This window comes from Haliotis asinina, chromosome 9, assembly GCF_037392515.1.
Source record: "Haliotis asinina isolate JCU_RB_2024 chromosome 9, JCU_Hal_asi_v2, whole genome shotgun sequence".
Taxonomy (NCBI): Eukaryota; Metazoa; Mollusca; class Gastropoda; order Lepetellida; family Haliotidae; genus Haliotis; species Haliotis asinina.
The window spans coordinates 56993652-57012256 of NC_090288.1; the positions used below are offsets into that span (position 1 = coordinate 56993652).

At 36.9% G+C, this 18605-nt stretch overlaps 1 protein-coding gene across 3 annotated transcripts in view; it reads right to left on the reverse strand.

Annotated features, from left to right (window-relative positions):
- Window positions 1-18605, reverse strand: part of LOC137296185 (dedicator of cytokinesis protein 3-like) — a 139793-nt gene that overhangs the window by 94569 nt on the left and 26619 nt on the right. For all 3 annotated transcript variants that reach the window (XM_067827900.1, XM_067827898.1, XM_067827899.1), the window contains exons 2-9: window positions 16332-16442; window positions 10225-10268; window positions 9862-9917; window positions 8892-8988; window positions 8342-8487; window positions 7627-7747; window positions 2352-2515; window positions 1499-1580 (exon numbers count right to left, since the gene is read on the reverse strand). In XM_067827900.1, the coding sequence (XP_067684001.1) occupies window positions 1499-1580; window positions 2352-2515; window positions 7627-7747; window positions 8342-8487; window positions 8892-8988; window positions 9862-9917; window positions 10225-10268; window positions 16332-16442 (821 nt within the window). The remainder of the gene's footprint in view (window positions 1-1498; window positions 1581-2351; window positions 2516-7626; window positions 7748-8341; window positions 8488-8891; window positions 8989-9861; window positions 9918-10224; window positions 10269-16331; window positions 16443-18605) is intronic.

The window sequence follows — 18605 nt, forward strand, 5'->3', positions numbered from 1 at the left end:
TTTGTTTTTTTTCTAATGATGCTAAGATTGGAAAAAGGGCTTTCACTATGCACTAAGCATACTAAATAAGGGAGACAACTCTTGAAGACTTAGAAGGCAGCTCATTACGTCAAGAGTTATCTCTCTTGTCTGAGCAGACGGCTTCCTGTGTTGGCATGGCAGAATTTACAGCAAGAGAGAAAAGAAAGCTCATTCTAGATGATTTTGAAAGGGGTGAGGCTGATGCTAAAGTGTTAGCTTGTAGACATGGTATTCCTCTGTCTACAGTATACAGAACTTTGAAGAATATTCAAACAGGAACCGGGATAGAGCACAAAGCAGGGGCAGGTCGGCCTAGGAAATTCAGTGTTGTGGATCGCCGAAGACTTGGGCAGATTGTGAGTAGGGGCAAATTGAAAAGTGTTGAGAACATCAGAAATGAAATGATTAGCAGAGGAGGTCCTCAGGTATGCATGAAACAGTTAGGCAGGAATTACAGAGACTTAATTGGGTGAAAAAACGTGGAATTCCCTGGCCGTTGATGAAAGATGCACAAAAGGAAAAACGTTTAAACTGGTGTCGGGCTCATGAAAATCAAGATTGGGATAATGTTTTCTTTTCGGATGAAAGTTCTGTTTGGCTTTTCCCTAATTGTGTGAAAATTTGGACCAAAGATACTGTCAAACCTATCTACCAGCGACCAAAACATAGCCCGAAGTTTCACATGTGGGGTGGCATATCGGCTCATGGAGTGACGCCATTGTGTGTTTTCATGGGAAACTTGACAAAAGAAAGATACGTTGACATTCTAAATGGTCACCTTCTTCCGACAGCACAAACATTGTTTGAAGATGATTGGATTTTCCAGCATGATAATGACCCAAAACACACTGCGCGCTACACAAAACAGTGGTTGTCGGGCGAAAATGTTCAAGTTTTAGACTGGCCCAGTTACAGCCCAGACCTAAACCCCATTGAGAATGTGTGGGGAGTCATGAAGGACAGAATAAACCAAAAGGGACTGAGAAATATTGAAGATATGAAGGCCGAGGTGGTCCAATATTGGGATACCCTGTCACACGATTACCTACAAACTTTGATGGGTAGTGTGCCTAGGCGTATTCAGGCATGCATTGCTGAGCGAGGAGGTCTAACAAAGTACTAAAACAAGACTGAGACTGTAAAAGGATGATCTTTTAACATGTTTATGTAAGTAAAACGACAGAAGTTAATGAATGTAATGAGTTACATGACGCAACATGATTCTCAATAATTTCTGGGAATACTATACCTCTCTAACTGTGAAGCTCCCCTTACAAGGAAGATCTCCCTTGTTATGCTGCCTTTACATTGAAGATACCTGTGTAGTTGTGAAACCCCTTACCATAAAAATCCACTTCTGAGAAGACCCCCCCTTACCATGAAGATCCCCTGTAGTTTTGCAGTCCCTTCACCATAAATATTCCAAAGTGAAGTTCCCTCTATAAAGAACTGCCTGTAGTTGTGAAGTAGTCCTTACCATGAAGATCCCCCTATAGTTGTGAAGCTTGTCCATGTTGACAGGCATGCCCTTGTTAGTGTTCCGCACCAAGAACTTCTCACTGAAAAATATGAAAACAAATATGATCCATAGAATATCAACTCTCAGAGCTGGGAGGCACTATTTGGGTATATATAATCAGATGACAATATGTTAACACTTCTTTTATCAAACTCAGTTACAATCCCTCAACATTCACCCATCTGCAAGTCCAAGACTACTAGATTGTGATGACAACTGCTGGTAGTCCACATTGACAAGAATGATTTGATGACATAATACCATGTAAACTGACAAAACTGGCACTCATCAGGACTGCAGAAAAAATCCAGTTTAGACAACATGCTTGATTGCAGAGCTGATGATAAAGATATCCTGACCACAATGGTTTTAGATTGTCTTCCAAAACCAAGAGGAATGTTTTCTATAACATATATATAGTCAATGATGGATAATTACAATGTAGATAATCATATGCATTTAATGAACATACATAACAATAACTGAAGTGTGCGTAAAATCAATTTAACTGATTAAGAGGTCAAACTGACTTTGTAGCAAAAAGTAAATCTTGTCCCTGCAAAACAAAAACCTCAAATGCAGTTATTCTGAGAAAAGAACAGATGGACTAATTAGTTTTTATACAGTGAGAAGCACACTTTAGGTCTATATAGATGGGTGTAAATAAGTATTTCAGTCATTTCATTGAAGAAAGTCTTACATGAGGTAGGTCCTAACATTCAACTCTGTAGAAGAGGTATGGTTCTGGCAAACACTGAAGCAATCAAAACACAGTTCTAACTGACGCAACTCTAGCCTGCAGTAGCCTTACCTGATGAACTTGCTGGTGCTGCTGTCAAACAGGGAGAGGTATGTTTCTGATTCATCGCCAACATTGCAAGCAAGTGATTTAAAGTTGATCACAAGATGAGACATAGATGATGCCACCTTCTCCCGACTACTCCGCGCCTTGTCTCTCATCGTCTGTTTGCGAGGCTGGAAAAGCAGAGCATTTTGGGGGGATTTTTTAGGCAAATTTGATATTTGTAAATGTTTCCAAATTTGAACAAGAATCACAAACATATCATTTGTTTTGAAGACACCAACTGTTGCAAGCTCACAACTCTCCATCAAGTATGAATTTCATTCTCAACTCCCTGGGGAGTACACACTGAAAATTATGCTATGAGGATCCATTTTCCTGGCAGCCAGTTACTACTGGGTGAAACAAACATCCTTGCTAGGATATGTGTAACATGTTTCAGACGAGAAGAAGATATGGACAAGAGTTCGCGTTTTCGACGCTGAGGTAATCCTGGAGACAAGAGATCCCAAGACAGCAGGATCTACATGGGAGAAAGTCGAATGAGTTTTTGGAAACGACTCAAACATAAACAATAACATCAGTGCGTAGAGGAGCGCCTTTTCCTAACAACTTTCCAGAAAGAACATTAACTAAGAACTTTATTCTATATATGTCATAAAATCACTAGGATATTTAAACAAGGTAAAATAGTTTACAAGGAATCCACCATCTAACATGTATTAAACCAAGTTTCTTTTATAAAAAAAAAAACTGTTCAGGGACAAGAATAGCATCCCCATGTTTTGTGCACCGCAAGAAGTTGTACCGGCTGCCCTATGTTCTATTTTTAGTATGCACGCGATCGTCGTGCATAGCGGGTCATTGAGTGGAAACACGTGGTGCAGTGAGAGGGAAAATGCCCACTCGACGGAGTTGTTTTGTGTTGTGGTTAGCGATCTGTATTTTTCTCTGCTTGGAATATACTGCATGGAGTTTTCAGAGTGGTGGAAGACCGTAAGTAAGTCTTTGCTATCGATTTACAAAATACCATGGATAAACAGTTATTGTAAGATTAGCATTCAATACATACCCGTGCTATCATTTCCCTGGGAGTAACGGAGACCAACTCCAATTACTATGTTGGATATGAATTTCTGCTTTTATTTCTTTTTTATTTGTTGCATGAAACTACTATATGAACTCATTGAATGTTGCAAACCTACGATGTCATTATCCTATTCTGTTCCAACGTATCCCATAATTGATCTTCAAAATGGCTGGTCCAGTTAAAATTGTTTCACAAAACTGTAGAGGCATTAACGACAAGAATAAACGTAGAGAATTGTTCACCTTCTTACAACGAAAACGAGCCCAGATATACTGTTTACAAGATGTACACTTTACTAAAGACATGGAACAATGCATTCAAGAAGAATGGGGCAATAATAAATGTTATTTTAGTCCATTTAAAAGTAATTCGAGGGGGGTAGCTATCTTGGTGTCAAAAGACTTTGACTGTGAAATCGAAAAAGAACAAAGGGACCCTACTGGTAATAAACTCATAATTGAAATGAAGATAGAAGACTATACCTTAGCTATAATAACTGTATATGGGCCCAACAATGACAACCCAACATTTATTGAAGAACTTGACTCTGATGTAAAATCCCTAAAGAGTAATCTTGTCATTATTTGTGGTGACTGGAACATCGTCCAAAATTATGCCCTAGATACCTATAATTATAAACATATAAACAATCCAAAAGCTAGGCAACAACTACTAAAATTAAAGGATGAGACAGACCTGGTTGACCCTTGGCGAGATCAAAACCCTTCTATAAAACGTTTTACTTGGAGACAGCCAACACCTATGAAGCAAGCTAGACTAGATTACTTTCTTGTCTCACACAATATGATCTCATCCATAACAAAAATTGAAATTGAACCAAGTTACAAATCTGACCACTCCCTTATATCCATGACTTTTACATTATCTGAACTGAAACGAGGAAAAGGGTTCTGGAAATTTAATAATTCTCTTTTAAAGGACCTAGATTATGTGCAGTTAGTTAAAAGAACCATAAAGGAAACTGTAGATCAATACAGATGCGATCATGGGGTAGGTATAAATGACCAGCTTTTATTTGAAATGATAACATTGAATATCAGAGGTGTAACGATATCGTATTCTGCTAATAAGAAAAGACAACGCGAAAAACAGGAAAAAGAAATAGAAACTAAATTAGAGAAGGCTAGTCAAAATCTAGACAAAACTGACGATACAAATGTGAAAGCTAATATTTTTACTGAAATAAACCAGCTAGAAAAAGAATATGAGGATATTGTAAAATTAAGAACACAAGGTATTATTGTTAGATCAAAGGCAGATTGGTTGGAATATGGGGAGAAACCAACAAAATACTTTCTCAGTTTAGAATCAAGGAACTATTTGAACAAGTCAATTAGTCGGTTGGAGGATAATCATGGTAATGTTCTCAGCGAACAAGATGGAATTATGGAAGAAGTATATAGATTTTACAGGAAGTTATACTCCAAACACGACGTGTCTAACATAAATTTAAATACATTACTTGATGAGTATAACGTCCCTAAACTGTCCCAGGATATTTCTCAAACATTAGAAGGTGAACTTGTCTATGATGAGGTGCTAGAAGCGGTAAAACATCTTAAAAATGGTAAGAGCCCGGGGTCTGACGGATTCAATGCCGAATTCATTAAACTTTTTTGGAATGACATTGGAAAATACTTGATTAAATCGCTCAACTATGCATATACAAGCGGTCAGCTATCAGTATCGCAAAGAAGGGGCCTCATAACTTGTATTCCAAAGGAAAACAAATCAAAACAGTTTTTACAAAATTGGCGCCCAATCTCTCTTTTATCAATCTTTTATAAAATCGCCTCTATTGCTATCTCCCATAGAATTAAAAACGTATTAGAATTACTCATAAACGAAGATCAGAAAGGATTTATGTCAGGTCGTTATATCGGAGAAATAACAAGGCAGATATATGATATAATTCAACACACGGAAGATCATATGATCCCTGGTCTATTACTTATGGTAGACTTCGAAAAAGCATTTGATACAGTTGATTGGAGCTACATTGGAAAAACACTGACCTTTTTCGGCTTTGGGGACTCAATAAAAAGATGGATAAATACTTTCTATAATGGAATAGAATCGTGCATTCTAGTCAACGGTTTTGGATCTAAGTTCTTTACCATATCCAGAGGATGTCGTCAGGGAGATCCACTATCTCCTTATATATTTCTTCTCTGTGTAGAAATTCTAGCAATACTTATTCGGAATAATAAACACATAAAAGGTATTCAAATTGGAAATATAGAATATCTTCTTTCTCAATATGCAGATGACACAACGTGTACACTTGATGGATCGGAAAGGTGCCTCTACGCGGTACTCCAAACGTTAACTTTTTTTGCTCGTTTCTCTGGTTTGAAAGTAAACACTGATAAAACAAAACTTCTTTGGATAGGTTCAAAGAAAAGATCAAAACTGAAACTATGTCCAGAATGGAACCTCGATTGGAAACAAGAACCGTTCAAACTGCTTGGCATCAAGTTTTCTTTGGATTTGATTGAAATGATCGACATGAATTATGAAGAAAAACTTCGACAATGTGAAACATTAATGACGATATGGTCTGCTCGTGATTTAACTCCAATAGGTAGAAACACAATTCTTAAGTCACTGATACTTCCAAAACTCAACCACCTGTTCTCTTCACTCCCAAATCCACCTGACAGTGTTATTGACAAATTTAAAAAAAAATGTTTTAGTTTTATTTGGGGTAATAAACCTGATAAGATAAAACGATCGCAAATCATTTGTGATAAAGCCGATGGGGGAATAAAATGCCCTAATATAAGAGAGACTATATACTCTCAGAAGTTAGGTATGTTACGACGAGCCTTTACTACTAGCGCTAAATGGACTCGCTTGTTTTTCCTAAATACTTCCGGCATCAAAAATCATAGTATATATGATATCTTGAGTAAACAACAATATGTACGCCTCGCTTCCAACATAAATAATCCGTTTTACAAAGATTTAATACAAGGATGGTGGTTGTTCATAGAGGGCCTGAACAAAACTACGTTAACTAATACTGACATTATGTCTGAACCTGTCTGGTTTAACGATAACATACATGTAGGAAATAACGCGATTTTTATAGAAAAATTGTACAAAGTAGGTGTAAAATATATAAACGATTTTATCGATGAAAAGGGACAATTTTACTCTTATGGAGACTTTTGTAAGCTAAACTCGATCTCCATAAATTACTTAGATTATATGGGCATTATACAATCTATTAAACAATACTGTAGGAAACAAAATGTTACAAGAATACACAAAATTGCATATCCTTTACTACCATTTCATATTGCTCATTTATTAAAAACCCAGAAAGGCTCACAATACTTCTACAAAATTCTGATAAAAAAGTATCAATGCAAAAACCAAAATTTTGCCAAATGGGAACATATATTATCCCATAATATCAATGACAGAGAGCGCACAAGCTATAACTTGTTAGTTTTTCAATGCACTGATTCTACTAAGTTCCAATGGTTCCAGTATCAGATTCTACACAATATTCTACCTACAAATTCTCGCCTCTATAAAATGGGATACGTTGAAAGTGATTTATGCAGCTATTGTTCATCAGAAAAGGAATCTATAGTCCATTTGTTTTGGGAATGCCAATACATACATTCCCTTTGGAATGATTTGAAAAGGTGGCTGCTAACAGAAGCTCAGATAAATATAAATATATCAAAAGAAATGGTTTTCCTTGGCTATACCGAAAGAAATAATAACCCACTTAACATTATCACACTAATAACAAAGCACTGCATATTCACCAGGAGATTACAAAAGAAAGCGCCAAAATTCAAAGAAATCCAAAGGGAGCTAATAGATTATTATAGACTAACTAAATATGCAGCCTCCATAAATTCAAACATCGACAGATTTTATAAATATTGGTCGAGTTGTCATTTGCTTTTTAGTTAGTCCTCATGAATTGTAAATGAGTATGCGTGACTGTAAAAATGCAACAAAAATAAAGAAATTATTAAAAAAAAAAAATGTTTCAGTGTTAGGCAAGACTGGATGCAAGATTTACAAATTTGGTCACCTCTTCGTTTTTCGCCAAGAACGATATCACCTACCTGACACCTGACTCCTGAACACCTAGATAAAGACTACCTGAACAGTAAAGACTGCCTACTAGTACTATGAACTACGTACACTGGTTCCCTTGCAGGACTCCATGCTCTGACAGTGTAGTCTGTACAGCTCTATGAAGCTGCAGTTGTCCGGGTCAACTTGTTTCCCATCCCGCCGAGGCACCAGGTCCAAGCCCAGCTTCCTGAAACAAACACAGAACATTCAGGTCATCTCTAATATGACAACTACCCAGTCATACAAGCATACTCAGTACACAAGATTCCCTCCATTGACAAAGCCTTTACAGAAGATATTTGCCCATCGCCCAGTCTACACAGGAGATACTAACCAATTGCTTATGTCTATACAGGAAATTCTAACCCATTGCCCCTGTCTATACAGGAGATACTAACCAATTGCCCCAGTCCACATGAGCGATACTAACCCATTCCCTTCCTCTACATAGGAGATACTTTCCCACTGCCCTAGCCTAAACTGGAGATACTAACCAATTGCCCCTGTCTATGCAGGAGATACTAACCAATTGCCCCAGTCCATATGAGCGATACTACCCCACTCCCCTAGTCTATACTGGAGATACTAACCCATTGTCCCAGTCCATACGGGAGGTATTAACCCATTGTCCCAGTCCATACGTGAGGTACTAACCCATTGTCCCATTCCATACGGGAGGTACTAGCCCATTGCCCCAGTCCATATGGGAGATACTAAACCACTTCCCAGTCAATACGGGAGGTACTAATCCATTGACCCTGTCCATAGGGGAGATACTAACCCATTGCCCCAGTCTATACGGGAGATGATCTGCTCTTTCATGTCCCGGGACTGGTCATTGGTCAGTGTGTTGGCAAGAAGTTGGCATCGGAAGCTCATGAGTTCTACCATGACCATGGTTATTTTACTGAACAGTGTGTTGTCTTCCTGCAATAGAAACAACCTTTAATGTTTACTTAAGATTAAGCAGAGTAACAGGGTCAATGTCAGAATTAATTAAGAAAGAGAGTTGAGTATCAAATTTGCAAAGTCTATAATGCTTCAGATTTGTACTTGTCCAATATTCCCAGTTCCAGTTGGACCCTATTTTACATTTTCTAGATATATATTTGTGAATAAGATGACTTTATTTCTGTGACTAAATGTGTAACAGCACAAAATATCCCTGTACATCTGAATTTAATAAAACTCAATTTTAGTCTATAAATAAGTCTATATAATATCAGTTGAGTCAAGGATAAAACTACACTTGAGAACGACATCATGTGTCTGAAGTGTAGAGTCTTGGGTATTGTGCTAATCACTGACTGAGTGCTGATTGTGTGACTTACCACAAACAGTTGCTTCCAGATGAGATTCCATTCTCGCAACACAAAGGTCACCTCCTTGATAGTCGCATCCTCGATGGGAATCACACTCTCGTAGGGGCTGGTACCACAAACAAATGAGCCAAATATCCAACTAAAACTGCACATACCTGTCTGCCAAATCTGTCTGGCAATATTTGGTGAACAAAGATTTTTTTTTTTCACAACAAAAGTCTGTATCTCTTCTCATCAAATCTTTTGAGAAGCTTTTGGAATGGAAATGCATCATATTAATAGATGTGTTCAAAATTCATATGGTTGTGAGCGAGTTGAATTTTCAGGGCTTGACATTCACCAAAATTTCTCAGTGCGTGAGTTAGTTTAGTTTTATGATGCACTAAGCAATCCAGCCTTAAAATCCAGTAAATAATCCAGTGATCAACAGTAGGAGCATCGATCTGTGCAATTTGTATCTGATGACACGTGTCAACAATGTCAGAGCGCCTGACCACTTGATTTTGTTAGGTGCCTCTCCCGACAAGCATAGTTGCTTTTTTTAGCAAGCAGGGGTTGCTGAAGACCTATTCTACCCCCAATCTCCACAGGTCCTAAAATTCCTGAACAAGACCACAGGACCAGTAACTATTAAAAATCAGTGGTCCTTACAAGCCCTCTCTTGCAACAAGCATGGGTTGTTGAAGATCAATTCAAACCCGGATGTTCACAGGTCACTTCATAAATGAAGTACAACAAACATCAATGGCTGGACTTCCCACTCAAATCCCTGACTAGAGTAATATCATAATTTGCCTTGAGCCTTCTTCTTAGTGGGGTCTATGCTGGATTAATGACTATGAATTTTCTCCCCTGTATTACATTTTAACTTTATTTTTAACATTGTATCAGACAACAATAAGGACATCTTTCCAACTATGAATGATAAAGTATACTTCCTTCTTAAAATCAATCCAACCAGAAGAAAAATATAACTCACCCCTCGTTTTCCACTTTGCATTCTTTTAGGTGGACGAATGATGCTGGAAATATGCCCTATATGACAAAATGAAATACATATAGAAACTGAGAGTGACTGTGTATAGTATACACCACTTTTAGCAATACTTCAGCCATATCACAGCGGGGCACACAAGAAATGAGCTTTACATGTTGTGCCTTGGGTTTTCAGTGTAACGAGCTAACGTATATCCATTAGGCTACCCCACTGCCCGAGAAAATATAGAGACAAACTTTCAAAGTTAACATTACAGTGAAATTCTTTCAATTACCTTATTAACATAACAATTACTCAAAAAGAGTAATATTTCACAGTGTCTGAGACAAGGTGGCATGCCCTTACCTTGGCTTTCCGGTTGTGGAAGGAGTATCCTCGATACCATGTTGCTGAAACAGATGTGTGAGTGAGTGAATGGGTTTAACTCTACTTAGAACACTGTTTCAGCTTTACTTGGGAGGAAAGACCAAAGTCATAGTGGTTGTAACACTGTAGTACTGTCCATGGAATATTGAATACTTTTATTTGATGACCAGACAACAGTTCCTTTTTTGCAACTGAAGCAAACATCAATTTATCTGTTCTTAAATCAGACATGCCAACCCTAAAGTGTTGGAAATAGTAGTTTCAACATTCAGAATTAGTAGTTTGACCATACAATTAGTAGTAAACTAAATAAACAAAATCATACTGGATTCTGAGAAAAAATGAATGATATTATGGTCACATGGTAAAATCATTTCTGTGCAGAACTAAATGTGTCAAATTGGAAAGGTATTGAAATCAGCTTCGCTAAAAGTATGTTTGTTACTTGCAGTCATTCCAGTTCAAATATGTCATTAATTTTGAAGAATGGAAGGTACTTGAATTCCAAAATTTATTTCATCGTTGAAAATATATGTTCTTGTCTATATATCCAAATTTTGATGCATTTCATTCAGATTTTGTGGATTTCTAGTGGAATCGTATTGGCGTAGTTTGAAGTTAAAATTCATAGCAACAATGATAAAATTGTAGAGGTTGGCATCTCTGTTAAATGTATCAGTAAATAGTCGAAACATAAACAATACACAACATTTTCAGATTCTCTTTCTTGCCTACAGACCATTAAACACATGCCAAATGAATGTCCACTTTAATCTAAATTCTCAAACAACAACATGATCTTGCTACTGTCCAGTCTGGCATCTTCTGTGGGATACCACGAACTCTGGGTAACAAGGAGGCTGATTGAAGACAGAGCACTAAAACAAAGGCTCATCCTCTCAGCAAAATTGGATCATGGATGCTATAGTATCACATGCCCCTTGCAAATATAAGTGACTTGGCGTGCTAACTGTACCACTCTTGAATGCACAATGGAGCAGTAGTAACTAAACACTGGGTAATAAACTACATTATTGTGGAATACATTTCAATACTGCAGCACACATGTCATTAAAGTGGAACACACTACTTTACTTTGGAACACACTACACTACTGTGGAATACAGACTGTCTATGTCAGTGTTGAATACACTACATCACTGCGGAATACACGTCATTACTGTGAAATACACTACATTACTGAGGAAAACAGTGAAAACTACAATGTGGAATACACTATACAACTGTGGGATACACGTCATTAAAGTGGAATACGCTACATTACTGTGGGATACACTACACGACTGTGGAATACAATGAAAACAACACTGTGGAATACACTACACTACTGTGGGATACACGTTATTAAAGTGGAATACACTACATTACTGTGGGATACACTACACGACTGTGGAATACAATGAAAACAACACTGTGGAATACACTACACTACTGTGGAATACAGTGTCCACATCACTGTGGAATACACTACATTACCGTGGGATACACTACACTACTGTGGAATACAGTGTCTACATCACTGTGGAATACACTACACTACTGTGGAATACAATGTCCACATCACTGTGGAATACACTACACTACTGCGGAATACAGTGTCCACATCACTGTGGAATACACTACATTACTGTGGGATACACTACACTACTGTGGAATACACTACATTACTGTGGAATACAGTGTCTACATCACTGTGGAATACACTACATTACTGTGGGATACATGTCATTAAAGTGGAATACACTACATTACTGTGGAATACACTACAGTAATGTGGAATACACTACATTTCTGTGGAATACATGTCATTAAAGTGGAATACACTACATTACTATGGAATACAGTGAAAACAACACGGAGGAATACATTTTAGCACTGTAGAATACACTATATTACCATGGAATACACAAAATTCCTTTGGAATACAGTAGTCTACATTACTGTAGAACACAACATAGAACTGTGAAAAATATTACATAACTGTCGAACACACAACAGCACTGTCAAATAGACCATAGCACTGCTGAATAAACTCCATTACTCTGGAATACACCATAGCACTCTTGAATAACCTATATTATTCTGGAATACACTACAGCACTGTTGAATAAACTACACTACTCAGGAATACACTAAATTACGTCGGAATACACTAAATTACTGCGGAATACATAGTAACATTGCTTAATACACTACATTCCTGTGGAATACACTATACCACTGTTGAATTAACTACATTACTCATACAGCACTGTTAAATAAACTACACTACTCTGGAATACTCTATGTCACTCTTGAATAAACTGCATTACTGTGGAATACATTAAATCACTGTGGAATACACTATAGCGCCATGCATTATATCAACACTGTGTAAGGCTGTAATGCATACCCTAAATTATTGTGCAATATTACCTTTGCCCTATTCAACAATGCCTGCCTATCCAATTACTCCCTAATTTCATCTCCTGCAAAACATGCACCTGACGTGTTCCTCTGCATTAGGGTTGAACAATGACATTAGTTTGGTGTGCAGCCACTGGAGATGTCTTAATGCAGAGCATCATGGTCAAACTCAACAATGACAAATACTTTACATGACAAATGCTCATTTTATTTCAGCTGATGAGACATGCCTATGTTAAAACTAAAACCAAACATTTATTCAAGTTAACTTGTAGATATTATGTGTATATCATGAATAAATTATATAAAAATACATGTATGTTCATTTCCATCTTTTAAAAGATGGAAAACACTAAAGCACAACAGTGAGGTCAGAGACAGAAACATATTATACACACACGGAAACATATTATATCTGGGCAATTCCATTTTATCATGACTACACATAGCAATTAATAAAATCAGCAAATTACTAAATTTACTACAACACATATGCCCTTTGAGCCTTTAAAATGTGTTATTACTTTGAAAGTTGTTCTACAGAATTATATGACATCATTTTGCTGTTTGTTTTGCTGATTGTACTCATTTGGACAAATAAAGGTTTCATATACTCTTCAAAAAAGGTAGGGGATAATGAACTTTCAATTTGGATAGGAAGTGTAAGCGATAACAAACGTTTCAAGGACAGACATCTTATGAATGCACCACCATTACCACCCTAACCACAATGCATGATATGCACGTGCACATCGCAGTAGCCCCATACACATGCATGGGGTTTCATTCTTGAACATTAATTTTGACACTCATCTTGCATCACACAGTTGTTAGTGTTTTTGTTTCTAGTCATTTGTTTTAAAATGACATTACATGCCATACACCAATCATTTTTCAAAAGCAACTACATTCCAAATAACAATGGTTGTAAGGAAGTGTAAATGGTGACGCACTCTCAAAACATTCAGTAATATCATATCAACATTGATTGACTCCCATAAATCTCCTAAATATTTTTAATGATAGATTAAAAAAAAATGAAGATTCCCTACTTTTTTTGAAGAGTATATATTGCTGGCCCACTGACATTCCATGCTACAGTTTAATGTGGAGATCTCGTACAGACAAAATATCTTAACTCTCAATACAGTTGTTGTTTCACCCCACTAAAACTGATTGCAAGTTGCACCTTTAATAAACATTTCCTTATCACACAACCATTGATGGAATATCAAGCACTGTCTGTACAAGGAGATACTGATGACAACCCAGATATATGAAAAGAGCCACGTAACATAGTGCAAAAGCTTCAGTATGAACAAATCTTTCCTGGTATAGCAGCAGAGTCAATTGTGACTAAATTCATCTGCCAGCAGTAATATGATTATAACTTTCTCAGGCAGAACTAAGCTTTTTCACTCATTTTTTAAATATTCTTTGGTGATGATACAAAACTAGTAAGACCATATAAAGAAACACAATTAACAAACTTAGTGGGGTTTTTTTTCAAATAATCTCAGAGCTATTATTGTAAGAAATATGTATATACCAACAAAAGAAGAGGTAATAAGATAAAACAACTCCCAGTATATAAGCAAGGCTCACTCCCACTCATGGCCATGACCTCCAACTTCACCTGAACCACTGCACCTTCCTATTAACAAAGAAGCTATTCTTTAAATCTACGTTAAATAGTTAATAAAGTTGTAGGTTGAACAAATTGATGTTGGATCTTTCCCCAAAGTGCAAGAGGTGTAGATTGTGATAATTCTTAAAAAAATAAAAATATCAGTATTTGACCTCTCCTACAGCTGTGGAGGGAGATCAACCAAATAAGGAAGCACTCTTTTCAAGTTACTGGTTGAACAAAGTGGATTCAAATGAATGGATGGAGGGAATTCCTAAGGAAAACTACATACTACAAGAAGTGAAATTTTAATCTCAAACCTAATCTCCCACTGAGTTCATGATACATTTGTTTCAATAGTTTGAAAGATAAAAGAAAAAGTCCAAGAAGATTTATATCAATCCAATGTCAGGTGTCAATAGTGACAAGTGAAATGGACCCCCTAAAGTGAACTATTGACAGGTATATCATGATTTTACCCTTATCACTCTTCCTGGTTGGATGTATGTATCATATCGCGCCACCTTCTGATTATCTCATCCTATTTCCAACATCATATTCACCTGTGCAGATCTAGGTCATCTCACCTGGCCACTCTGATAACCTGATACAGGTGAGTGATAGGTTACAGCATGCAGCAGCAGGTACAGGTAATACAGCATGGTTGCAAACGAAAGAACGAGTGTTCTTCCTTCTTGTAAATACACAACTTGGAAAGTGGTCAAAAGAATCATAGGTGACATTTGGGATTACACTGCTAAGTAGATTTTAATACCATTTTGGTTGAGTCCCGTCGAGATTTGAGGCCACACTCACAGAGTGAGGCAATTTATTGCAAGCACACAAAGTCGGCCAGCTAACCACTAAATTGCAATGGTACATAAGTGCTTTCATATGAACATGTTATGACATTACAGATTCACAGATTCACAGGGGTGTCTGGACTATTTAACCAATCATTGGCTGAGGGAACAGTATACATAACCAATCAAATCAATATTAAGGGCAAGAATTTATGGATGTCACCTCTTTTTTGAGGAACACAACATCACGGAGTATACACTGAAGAAAAAGAAAGTACTCTGATATGTCATACCCTATAGTAAAGAAGCTGACTTCCATGAATTCTGACATGTATGTGTTTCACTTTTATATTCCATTCAAATATTCAATCAGTACATAGTAAGGGGATGCTCAGTTATCCAGTCCCTAGGGGATACACCTGGTCAGCTGCTCAACTCTGACTAAACACTGGGAAAGGAAACAGTTTCATTTACAAATCACCTCAAGAGTCAACTACATAAAGAAACATCCAAGACTGGTCTGTCTTTAGAGCATCCGTCTATGCAGAAACCATGCTCTTTGGAAGGGAACAGTATAGAGTATCACTAAACCGGGAGTTTGATTACCATCCATCCAGAAATGCAAATCCTTCCACTGACTACCAAGTCTACCAGAAGAATTTAAACACTTACTGGTCAGTTAACTTGATTAAGAAAACTGTGGCTGTCAGTGAAGAAGTTAATAAGTTTATATGCAAAGACAAATCTGATTCAGACAAACGGAAACATGGTTTGACATTGTATTCCAGAATAATTCACTTATAGCCATATTGTCACTGGATGAAAGCATGGACTGTAAGTTTCTTGACAGAGAGAACCTCCATCAGCTGCAACATGGTGTTGGTTAGTGACTTTAGTTTTATGCCACTTTTGCCAATATTCCAGCAGGGGACACCAAAAAATGGCTTTGCACAGTGTACCCACCTGGGAATCGAATGTGGGTCTTCAGCATGACAAGCAAACACTTTAACCACTAGGCTACAACACTGCCCCAAGGAGGTTTTAAGACTGGGAATGGGCACCAAAACTGGAAAAGGGTACCTGATCACCCAGTTCAACCTTCATTTCATTTCAATGCATAGTAAAAACAGCATTTGACATTCAATGATTTTTCAAAAATCAGAGAGAGTCTTATAGAAATATTATGAGCTGATACTTTGACCCCTCTCACAATGGATTTGTTGTTTTACCTTTCCGGTCAGCTCCCGATCCTGTGCAGTACTCTTCCAGGATGTGGACACATTCTCCAGTTTCCAAGGGGAGACAACCCTTCACATCACCAGTCGTGTAGTTGTACACAACTGAAAAACAGACAATTTTTTAATATAAAATAAATATAACTTTAGGAGTATTCCTTTCCAATTAGCGACCTGGAATTAGTTTTGAAATGCATTCAATTATTGGGATATTACAACACAGCTACAGTTTGTACAGATATACATATGTGGAGTCTGTAAATGGATATATTTACAGACAAAATACCAATTCTTTCATTATTTTAATGACATATTACTAAAGGGAACTAAGACAGTTTCTTCATCCTAACATTACAGTCTCAAACTGTGAATAATACATTAACAATAATAATATAATAATGAAATTTTATATGGTGCTAAACTCCCCTGGTTATGTATATAAATATAACACATAATAAAGCTGGAATCTTTGGGCCATACACCATGGTGTGATCACTGTGACAAACCTATGCCACTTGCATCACTTTCAGCTTGAGCACCCCACAAGCAGACATTTCATGTACCGCGTTAATACTTGAAATATCCTTATCTGATGATGAATTAATCCCATTCACTATCATATCCATCACCCCGTAGCGTTGTGCAGCAGGAGTATTTCATTATTGTCATTTAACAACAACATGAAACATGACACAACTCAAATACCAACACTGATAAATTATCGCCAACCCTGAAAACCATGGACCTAAGGCAAAAAAAACCCCAAAGATTTGTTAAGTAGAATGTCTGTCTTCTTTTTTAAAAATGTGATCGGTTCCATAATGCAGTTACCATCCCAAACTGTGTTCCACAGGAGATATTGCTTGTGTGAGATCAAACAACATCTCCTATAGCTAGGAGGTGTCTTTTTGATAGGAGATTTTATACAATGCCCTGGAATGTTCATTTACCATGTTTGCATGACTCACAATGCTAAAACCTGACAATGCTATGACATCACTGCACTACAAGTTTAATGAGAGTGTGTCTTTTGATATCAAATAATGCACACTGATTGATAAAATTAAAAGGCCTTGGACATTTTTAATGTTTTCAACTCATGGTTACATATTTGATATCCAAAGACATAAGTGTGATGTCTGTACACTATCTCAATACATGACAGTATCAACACTCATTGATAAAATTAAAAAGTCTTGGACATTTTTAACTTTATCAACTCGTGGTGAAATACGTGATATCCAAAGACATGAGGGTGTTGTCTATATACTATCTGAATACATGACAGGCTTTATGAATAACAACCTATATTCTATTCTTTACATGATGTTTCAAAGCTTTCAAATTCTTGCTGTGTCATCAGGTGCACTATATACTAACTGGTTATATTCAATGCACTGTGTGCTTAACTGTTGTATCTGTTGGGATATATAACAGTATATAGGTTAGGCTGCATGAAAAAAAATAAATGTTTTTCAAAAGTGACAAGGGCGGAATGATTTTTTAAATACATTTTTTATTGAAAAAATGTGACGAGGGAGGAACACATTTTTACTTTTTCAGTCAGAAATACAGCTTAGGAAATTTAGAACATGATAATGAGTTGTAGATTCAGTCTTACTCATTCTTACAGACACTCGTTCTTATCGTGGACAAATGGATGTTCGGGATGTGGTAAAGTCAGAATTATTCTTTTTAAATGGCAATAAAAAATTGTTACACGCAAAAATAAAAGTGACATGTCAATGCCTGAGAAACATTTAACTATTTTTATTTAGCCCGGTATTTAGGTTGTACAATGATGAGTCAAGTGTGAAGATGGCTATCAAATGGTAAATATCAGATCTGGAACAATTATGTATACACATATCATGAGCACACATCGCTGACTTACACTTAGTTTCTGTATATAAAATAAGATGCCAGAAATATAGAGTACCAGCATGCTGTGAGATTCAGGACCTAAATCTGGACTGGTTTCATTTAAAATTTTCCCATGGCAGTTGGGAAAAAGAGAAAATGTGGTTCATTGACTGTGAGACATAGGCCAAATTGACATGCCTTAATCAACTGGAACTTGAGTCTCTGTGACAAGACATGAATAATGAGGTTCAGCTGTGTCTGGGAGGGCCTGATGTTGTTGATATTACAGTTATTAATGTAACATCTATAAGTTTACAGTGTGTGAACATATCTGTGAAATGATGATCAATACCTCGCCCTCTGTTTTACTTCACACAAAAGCTGGCTTGTTATCCTGGTAATCTG